The 9,786-nt window shown below is 38.1% G+C and overlaps 1 protein-coding gene across 4 annotated transcripts in view; it reads right to left on the bottom strand.

Annotated features, from left to right (window-relative positions):
- Nucleotides 1-239: 239 nt before the first annotated feature.
- Nucleotides 240-9,786, bottom strand: part of CYRIA (CYFIP related Rac1 interactor A) — a 56,472-nt gene continuing 46,925 nt past the window's right edge. For 3 of the 4 annotated variants that reach the window (XM_058836218.1, XM_058836219.1, XM_058836221.1), the window contains 5 exons: nucleotides 9,404-9,520; nucleotides 9,234-9,313; nucleotides 7,597-7,723; nucleotides 3,476-3,546; nucleotides 240-2,370 (listed from right to left, as the gene is read on the bottom strand). In XM_058836218.1, the coding sequence (XP_058692201.1) occupies nucleotides 2,307-2,370; nucleotides 3,476-3,546; nucleotides 7,597-7,723; nucleotides 9,234-9,313; nucleotides 9,404-9,520 (459 nt within the window). In that variant the 3' untranslated portion in view covers nucleotides 240-2,306. Of the gene's footprint in view, nucleotides 2,371-3,473; nucleotides 3,567-7,596; nucleotides 7,724-9,233; nucleotides 9,314-9,403; nucleotides 9,521-9,786 lie in introns of those variants that run through there. The other variant, XM_058836220.1, reaches the window with a different exon arrangement.

Raw genomic sequence — 9,786 nt, 5'->3', positions numbered from 1 at the left:
AGCAGTATCAACAATTTCCCTTGGTCATGATGACAAACAAGTGCCAAGATATGTCAGAAAAAACCAAGATTTTTTAAGTGATGTGAGGTTATACTGTTGTAGCATACAACTGAAAAAAGTGCTTTTAAAATAAACTACAAACTGGACACATAAAGGTGAGCTTACTACATGGTCCAAAACTTTAAATGAGGTATTTCTCAACCTGTTTATATTGTCACTAAATATAGGAAGTCCCAAAGTTTACTGTACCAAATTTTTTATTATTTCAAACAAACTTCTGTACAAAAACATCAAAGCAGGCAAAGAAATCCTGTAACTTCAGCAAACAGCACATGACAACTCACAGAATGTTTTAAGGTTTACATTTTTATTATACAAGTGACAAATAGTTTTTCTCTGGGCTACTTAAAGATTTAAGACTTCATTGACAAAAAAATGCAGGTAAGCATATATTAACTTCAGTTACCAAAGCTCAACAGAATGGCCTGTCATCCACCTAATTTACCTAATGGGAAGTGACTATGAACAAAGCAGGATTTTCCCTAACATACATTTTTAAATGTCCCCCCATTAAAAATGGAGCCTGTAAACAGTGGATTTACTACTGTGAAAAAAGTGTGGTCATTGCTTTCACAAAAAGAAAAAGATCTAATGTGAGTGAGTTCTAACTCTCCAACAACAATAAAGCAACCGCCTGCTGCAGCTCCAGAGCTGTGACATGAATGATGGATGACACTGTGGTGCTGTCCAGTATCAGGACATGCATGACATTGGCACCTGTGGTTTCTGATCAGGTCTAAGAAACCTCACAGGGGTTGCTCTGCTCAGAAATAAGCTCTCAAGTCAATCCCTACTCCAGAGAACTTGTGACATTAATATTTTTTAAGGACTGAGTTCAATGACACAGTTTGCCACAGTGCAGCCGAGTTCCAGCACACCAAATGCATCTTCAAAGTCTTAAGGTAATGTTTTTAGAAGAGATTGCATGAAAATTCCAGTGAAAGCACACAAACCCTGATTTATCTATATGGCAATAAGCAAATACAAATCTGAATCTGTGCACAAGCACTGGAGTTTCCACACATACATGCAAGCAAAGTACACAAAATCAAACACATTTTCAGAACGTGACTTCTGCAAGAATATGTACAGCAACTGCAGACCACCCAGTAGACACACTTAACAGAGCATGAGCACTTTGCTGCTTTTGGCAAAGTATTTCTATTCCATTAACTGGAAAATCTACCAGAAACTCAGCAAGGAACTTTAACTTCTTGAAGTATCACATCTCAAAAGTCAGTGAAGAGCAGTCAGCTGATAATTATTTTTGTGTTGACTCTGAATCATTTAATGAATAACACTATCAGGAACTTAATGGAGCTCCTAAGAACAGATCAGCTCTTAAATTTAAACCATCTCTGGTCTGATGTGGCCGATTTGACACCAGGGAAGTTTGCTACAGAAGAGTGGACTAGTTTAGATCACCCAAAAAATTACTTACTGGCTAGAGCTGTCTGGTAGTTAATGCTCACTGTGATATATTTACACTGACAAACTTTTTCCAGTTAAGTCAAGGCATTAGTATTTTCCCTTTCCTTTCTAAATCTAATAAAATTATACAGAGTTTTCAAAATCTAACAACGATCTTTAAGCATATTTTCTGTTTATTTATACTACATCTGAAAAAGGATATGAATTTCCTCAGTTGTTGAAAGGCATGGGTTATACTGTAAAATTACTTGTTTGAAATACATTTTTGGATGCCAGACAGAATATAATCCTTAAAATTAGGTGGATCTTCACTTATTACAGGAAAGACAATGCATTTTATGAGAGTGATGAACATTCCGGTATTCTCCTATACATACTAATTTGACAAGATCTTAAAACTGACCAAAAACACTGTGCACATATTCTTAAAACATACCAAATGAAGTTTGCTTTCTCTTATATTAACTTTCTTCTTTAAAGTTCCTTTTCTGTGGTACCTTTGATTTGATTTCCATTTTGTCTTCACTGTTACTTATCCGATAGAGGAGGTGTTTAAGGATTAAAATGCACAGGTAAAGTGTCATAACTGAAGTATCTAAGTAAAAAAGTATTTTAAAAGTCAAAAGATAAAGGCTAGAAAAAAAACTTAGGTTGCACTATATAAGTCAGTCAGGTTACGAAGAGATTCATATGTTTTAGCAGTGTGAAGAAAATGGTTATGTAAATACACACAAGTATTAACATCAAACTGTATTAAATTATGTAAACATACACATCTTCTGTGATCAATACAAACATCTACTTGTCTCTTGGTACTACTGCAGCATAGCTCGAATTTGTTTTGAAGTAGATTCATCATTCAGGTGTTTTGTAGTGAACCTAGAAATTACAAGTTAAAACAGTAATTTATAAAATGAACAGGGATAGGAAAAGTCTGAACACTTAAGCCTGTTTCTGAAATCAGAATAGTTCAGTTACACAAAGGAGGAATTTACATGTTCATCTACTGATCATCGAAATTTAACTATTAAGGATCTGGTGCTCTTCATCTTCTAAATACCCTATGCAATAAATTATTGCTAGAAGGTGGGGAACTGTGGCTAAATCCTCTTTGGTATCTGTCTATGACAGTGTCATAATCTTGGGTCAAAATTATCTTTTATTTTTTCTAGTTAAAAGCTTCAAAAGAAGCAAAATCATGAAAAGACATAAGAAATATGGTAAATACTAAAACCACTTAGGAAACTAGACTGATTTTTGGCATAATCTATGACTTTAAGCAGTTTTCATAAATATTCTGAGAGGACTGAAGAGCTTTAGTGTGTTTTTTTCTGTTTAAACCCAAGCATTCTCCACTGTTTACGCTAATAGGGAGACTTATTGTAACATAAGTTTGAAATGCACTTGATACCTGTAGGATTTAACTCCAATTAATTCAAAAGACATGATAAGCAAATATGGAGGTGCAGTTCTCCCTCTGTCCAAGCATTCAACAGCTAGAGAACTCAAAACAGCTCTGAAAACCTTGGTACTGACTCCCTTCTCAGCTTCAGAGAAGTGTCAGACCCCCATGTGTCTTCCTTCCCAAGACAGCACCTTAAACATGATTGGGATTTAGGATGCTTAGCTTTTCTTGAAGCTGTATAATTTAGCAAGATTTAAAAAAATGAAAAGTCTTAGTAAGATGGAAAGGGAGAAGGGAAGTACTTAGTGTTTGAAAATTAGAAATCTGACAATTTCTAAAACGTTCTAGATGCTGGGGTATTTTTTATAGCAAATCTTAGCTAGGATGTACTGCTTACAATATTAATAGTTATTGATTATTCAAGTGAAATGAAATGGGAAGAATATTAAAAAACCTCAGGTGATGAAGGCAGACATGAGAGGATAATCTTATTAAATGAATCTTATAAAGTGAAGAATCTTAAATAACAAGAGATGGGGAGAAAAACAAAGAAATTTTCTAAGGCTGAATCACACATACCTGAGAGCATTCAGGAGTCCTTCCACAGAGTCAGGTGGTTGTTCCTTTAAAACTTTTATGCATCCCTTCATCTGGGAACAGAAGCATGCCACTATTGAACAATAATATATGAATTGCACTAACTGAAAACAAGGAAAAATTTCACCATATACAGGCAAGTTTATTTTCTTACTGAGTGTTAATGTGGCTTTACATGACACAATAAAAGCATTACAACTTATTAAAAATTATCTCAAATTAAAAACTTAACTTTGGAGAAAACATCTACTTCAATAAGCATTTGTAGAGAGTAAATTATGTATCAAGTGGCTATATTTTACCTTGTATACTGCTTCTCCAATTCCAAGTAAGAAATACAAAAATCAAAATCATTTGATATAAGGTGAAAAAAAGAGATTTTGGGAGTTCCATATCATTGCTGGTAACAACTATAAAAAGAGATGTTTAATCTTTGACTTCTATTTTTATGTTTGCATACAAGGAAGTAATTTTAAGTATTCAGTTTTTAGTTGCAAACCTAATCAGTGACAACTTATGATTTGTTTCATAACTAGTGGTTAAAAATTTAATCTAAGAAGTCCATGATATTAACTCCACACTTAATGAACATCTTTGTGGAGACTGTAAAAAACAGGCTGAAACTCTGTTCAAATTTACAGAAGGGGAAATGAAGCAGAGAAAGCAGGAATAGAATTCATTTGACCCACAGTACAGACTCCCTAGCTAGTCAGAAGAAACAAGGAATTCTTCTAACCTATTCAGAATATATCTTCATATGTAATGAATTATGCCCCAGAAGTACTTATTTCTTCCCACTGCTATGAAGACATCTAATCTAGCTATCCAGAAATTAGCCTAGATTAATTCCATCCTATTCAAAAACACAGATAGAGACACGGCTGAGTCAAGATTTGAATCCTTTAATTTTCCAAGTCACATTGGAGTGCTAAATCTACATGTCAGAATCTTCTTTGAAGCTGAAGAGCACCTCTGCCTTCTTAAGGCAGCGGATGATGAAACAATTGAAGTCAGAGTCCATTTATGTGCCAGCAAAAATTAGTCAGAAAATGTAGCTCAGCATCCTGGACAGGGACCAGCCCAATGAACACTGTTCACTGCTCAGCTGGCTCATTTCTACCCGGAAGGTGTAACCAGCTTTGCAAATAGCAGATCAGATGAGATTCTCAGGCTAACACCAGTGTTTTGAAGTGACACAGGTATTTTTTCCTAAATTGGAGAAACTCAAGTCTACATGCACATCACTCAGTACAGGTTTACATGCCCAAGCAGATCTGATCAGACCAAACCAAGTCAAAGGGGATAAAAATTAAAACAATTCTTTTTAATTTCTGTGAGAATACCTAAAACAAGTAGAATAATGTTGGGTATTGGTTTCTGTTTCTTCTCTCAGGGAATTTTCTCCCAAATGTGTTGCTAGGAGACAATAACAACCGGGCACTCAAGACAGACAAAAGAAGTTGTCGCTGCTCAGCGGAGGGGTGCAGCTGGCTACTCTCTCTTTTTACCTGGGGGTTTCTCTGGGAAGGGCAGCGATACCAGGAGAACTGTGCTGCGGAAAAGGGGTTGGCTGCAGCTCCTACGTCTCTTGCGCTCTCGGAATTCAGAAGGGAAAGAGGCTGCGGTCGCTGTGGGGAGAATCCGTCACCACCGCAGGGTTCCATCTCCTGCTGCCTTTCTTCTACCGTCAGTGGGGCTCTGCTCGTAAGAGCGGCCGATGCCCTGGGCCCTTAGTAACACCCCACCCCACCGAGCAAAGGACTCTTCACCATCTGCTGGGGTGCCTCAGGGGAAACCCCGGGATGCCAAGCCCGCCTTCCCCTGTCCTGCTCGGACTGGGCTGCCACTGCCCAGTGTTCTGTCCCACTGTCGCCCCGCACCCCCGGCCTGTCGGGACACCCTGCGGTTACACCTACAGCTGCGGACTTTCTGACACAATTCTTCCACCACCCCGGCATTTTTGTTCATTTCTGGCTTTTCCATCTTGCTGCTCCAGAGAGTCCTGTTGGGGCAGCGGGATCGATGCCCCAGGGTTTGTACAGCAAAGCCTCTCTCCCATCCCTTCCCGTCGGGGCCGAGCCGCCATTACCGCGTGCTGCCCGAGCCCGCGACACAGCGCCCCCTGCCGGCGCGGCGGGATCACCGCACCTGCCCCGCCCGGCGGGAGCAGCAGCGCCCCTGCCGGCCGGGCCCGGAACTGCAGCGAGGGGGACGCTTACAGAGCGGGGAGAGACTGCTCATCGGGTTTTGTGCTCTGCTTTTCCCTTTCTCAGTCATTGCTGCCACTGTTGTTGTTTGTTTGCCTTGGGAAGAGACTGCTCATCGGGTTTTGTGCTCTGGTTTTCCCTTTCTCAGTCATTGCTGCCACTGTTGTTGTTTGTTTGCCTTTGGAAGAGATTGCTCATTGGGTTTTGTGCTCTGCTTTTCCCTTTCTCAGTCAATTCTGCCATTGTTGTTGTTTGCTTGCCTTTGGAAGAGACTGCTCATCGGGTTTTGTGCTCTGGTTTTCCCTTTCTCAGTCATTGCTGCCACTGTTATTGTTTGTTTGCCTTTGGAAGAGACTGCTCATCGGGTTTTGTGCTCTGGTTTTCCCTTTTCCAGTCATTGCTGCCATTGTTGTTGTTTGTTTGCCTTGTTATATACATACACACTAGTAAAGAACTGTTATTCCTTTTCCCGTATCTTTTCCTGAAAGTCCCTTGATTTCAGTCATAATGATTTGGAGGGAGGGGATCATGTACTCCATTCCCAGGGAGGTTCTCACCTTCCTTGCAGACACCTGTCTTTCAAACGAAGACAGATGTCTAAGCTAGGAGACTGTAATTAATAGTTTGAAATACAGCCTTCAGTCTTGAAAGACTAAGGAAAGGGTAATATACTCTACTGTCCCTGAAACTCTCTCGAAATAGCTTGAATGGCTGAAGTGAATAGTTTGGAGAAAATAATTGTTTACCTCAGTAAAACAAACCCATCATCTCAAACATCAGGATTTTTTTTTTAATGATAAAAAATCACTAAACTAAACTCAAACCAATATTTGGGACCATGTATTCCTTTTTTAAAACTGAGTCATACATCTCCTGCCTCCCCTTCATACCTAGCTAACTTTCCTGTAAGATTACAGGGCTGTGGGATAAATGTGAGAAACAAAGTACACAAAAGGTATATTTTGGTCCTATGAGAATTTCATTTGTGTTGCCTCTGTAGGCAAGAGACTGAACTACCAGTCAAGAAATCTGCATTCAAGTCCCAGGCTCTATCTGCTTCATGAGCTTGAACAAATCTATTCACTTCACTGTGACAAGTCTTTCCCTCTGTAGAGAGTCAAAGAGGAGATATGGCAAAATTCTGGTATCCACAGATGCAAAATGCTAATGAAGACCCAGTGTCATAGATGGCAATAATGCATGTTTTTTTCTTTTCTTTTGAAGTAGGCTCTGTTGTAAAGGGAAACACTTGGCATCTTTTTCATTAATAACAGCTCATTTCTGCTGAAAATAAGTGCTGCATGAGATTTAGGTTTGTAAAAAACATGTAGAAAAAAAGAGTACTTTTTCCATGTGTGCTTGCAATTTCTCAAATGGAAAAATCAAATTGATTTCTCTGTGACTGGCCATGCCAAAGATAAAACTGAGGAATCATTATCAACATTACAACAGTAACATTTCACTTCTGCTTCATTTCAGATCTCAGACAAAGCAGAGACAACACTGAACATCTACCTATTTACAAGAGAACTACTATAAAAAATGAGCATTTCAGCATCGATAAATTACATGATTTAAAAAAAAAATTATGACCACAGAACATATTCCAGCCTAGATGTAATACTAAATTATTTTAGCCTAACTATACAGTTGTCAAGAAAGCAGAGCTAACCAAGAAAAATTATTATCATTGCCTGGAAGAAAATAAAAAAAGCTGGTCCTTATTTTATTTTCAAACAAACTGATGTATTAAAGCACACAGGTGAAGACAAATTCTAAGTTTTGCCATTCAAAAGTAATTAAAATTATTTACACCAAGCTGTATGCTTGTGCTGAAAAAGAGCTGCAGACTAATATTCTCAAACCTAGAGAGTATTAAAGAAAGGCTTCTCTTACATCAATCTTTGATGTCTTTGAGAAAGCTCCCACAGGATGGACGTGATCGTACAGGATAATAACTCCCACCATTACTCGCATGCAGAACATAAGGGTCTCTTCACTGGTGAATCTACTCCTGTACTCTCTGGAAAACAAAACAAAAGAAATAAACATTTTGGACCTTTTACTAGACAATTTTAAAAACCAGACTATGAGTGCACACCATCTGAACCAGAAGTATTTTAAGGGTGCAGATGCACATTAGTAAGGCTTAATCTGTGAATTCCATAAGCCTGTGCCAATTTAGAAGAATGGTACTCAAAATTCCATAGAGAATTTAGACTCTAAATTCTAATTTAAAGAATTAATGTAAACCTCTTGTCATACCCATGCACAGTTGAGATCCTCAACATATATGTGATAATGGCTTCATAGAAAACTTCATGAAATATGATGGACACTGATCATACTTCATTTTAATCTCAGAAACACCACATGCTGGGACCTCAAAGGAAAGCTACTGTTTTTGCTTGAATTCTTACATTGGTATAGTTAAGTTCAGGGCTTCACCAAGGTGGACAGTAATAGTCATTGTGATCTCTCTCTCTCTCTCTCTCTGTATTGTAGTACCTCTCAGCCTACAATAACCTCATCTTTTATTCTTCCACAGCATCATAACATGAACAGATTTAAAGGCTACAGAAATTTTGATGTTAAAATGCTCGATTATCCCACAATTAGAATTAAATATCAGATAATCTTCTAGATGACTCACAACCTTTTTTCTCTACTTCTGCCAGAAAAAGAGCTGACTCATAAGGCTGCTTTTCAATTACTACTTCTATGATGTCTCAGGATTGTGAGATGAGTCCCAACGACACAGACATTTCTCCAGAATTTTCATGAACAAACTCAAACCTCAGGAAGTCTACTCTTTACAGGGCTCCATGAACAAATGACTCATAGGCAGAAAGATTACCTTCACTCTATCTTGTATGTGCTTTCCAGTCAAAGAGACATTTAACCTAAAATCTGCTCCACTAAATGCATATCAAAATAATAATAAAGAACCCCACTGGTATTATTATCTATTTCAGCAGATACAAACACAACTGTACAACTGAATACATTTGTATGTATGAAAATTCATACCGCTGAATTTTTTCATATCTAGAATAAGATGGCTGCATCCAAAAAAAGATCTGCTTAAATGATCCTTAAAATAGTCCCCAAAAATATTTGCTAAAGTACTGATTGGAAGAGCCAAAATCTTGCCCTCTGTGTGCTAATAATTGAGCACCACAGGCAAGCAGGAGGCAGCAGTCAGCCTTTGGCTCTGGTTAGACAAGGAACAGACACTGAAGCCTGTGAGTGTATGAGATTATTACACTTGTATTTTAACCTTTTGCTGAAATGCAGACTGGCCATGTAAGCTCTCGCTAACACAACTCAACACTGATTCATGAAAGATATCATAACGTGGTTAGAACAGGAGGCAAGGCTTTCTAATACCAGCTCATGCTTTGTATACAAAAGGAGTAACAACTTAAGGCAAAGATACAGGAATTCACTTGGAAAAAAATGTGTTATCCCAGGTGGCTAATTAAAATACAAGTTCTGTCATACAAACCCCCAAGATCTAAGACAAAACTTACGGTGTTTCCAACATGACTTTACACACACTGGCCATAGTACTTAGACAGTCCGTTGTATTTTCAATTGGTAATGTTTTGTTCTGGTAGGGTAAGAAAAAAGCAGTGTTCAGTAAACTGTCTTGTAAAATTAAAATCAAGAATGTGTTAGACCTTTCTCCCCCTTTACATACTTCTGATACAAAATGTGTTGTTGCATTACTGAGGGTTTTCAGCATCGGTGTGGCTTCTGCATAGAACAGGGACATCCTATTGGCCATTTCATTGTTCACTTCATTCTCAATGTCTAGCTGATGAAAACAGGAGGAAAAATAGTCAGTAAAGCTCTTTAAAATCCTGCCAGCAGCAAGAAAAAGATGTAGTACATGTTTATGTCAGAAAGCAGATTGTTGCCTGAATAGTCCTCTCTAATCACTTCATCCAGACTGCTGATTAACTCTTGGTAAGAGAGAACATGACAGCTACTGAATCAAAGCAAAAACTTTACCACAAATGGCATAAATGCATCCTGATAAATAAACACCTCATTGCAGCACATCAGAGTTTATTTACTTAC

Source organism: Poecile atricapillus, chromosome 3 (genome assembly GCF_030490865.1).
Source record: "Poecile atricapillus isolate bPoeAtr1 chromosome 3, bPoeAtr1.hap1, whole genome shotgun sequence".
Lineage (NCBI taxonomy): Eukaryota > Metazoa > Chordata > Aves > Passeriformes > Paridae > Poecile > Poecile atricapillus.
This window is presented reverse-complemented; position numbering and strand designations above follow the sequence as displayed.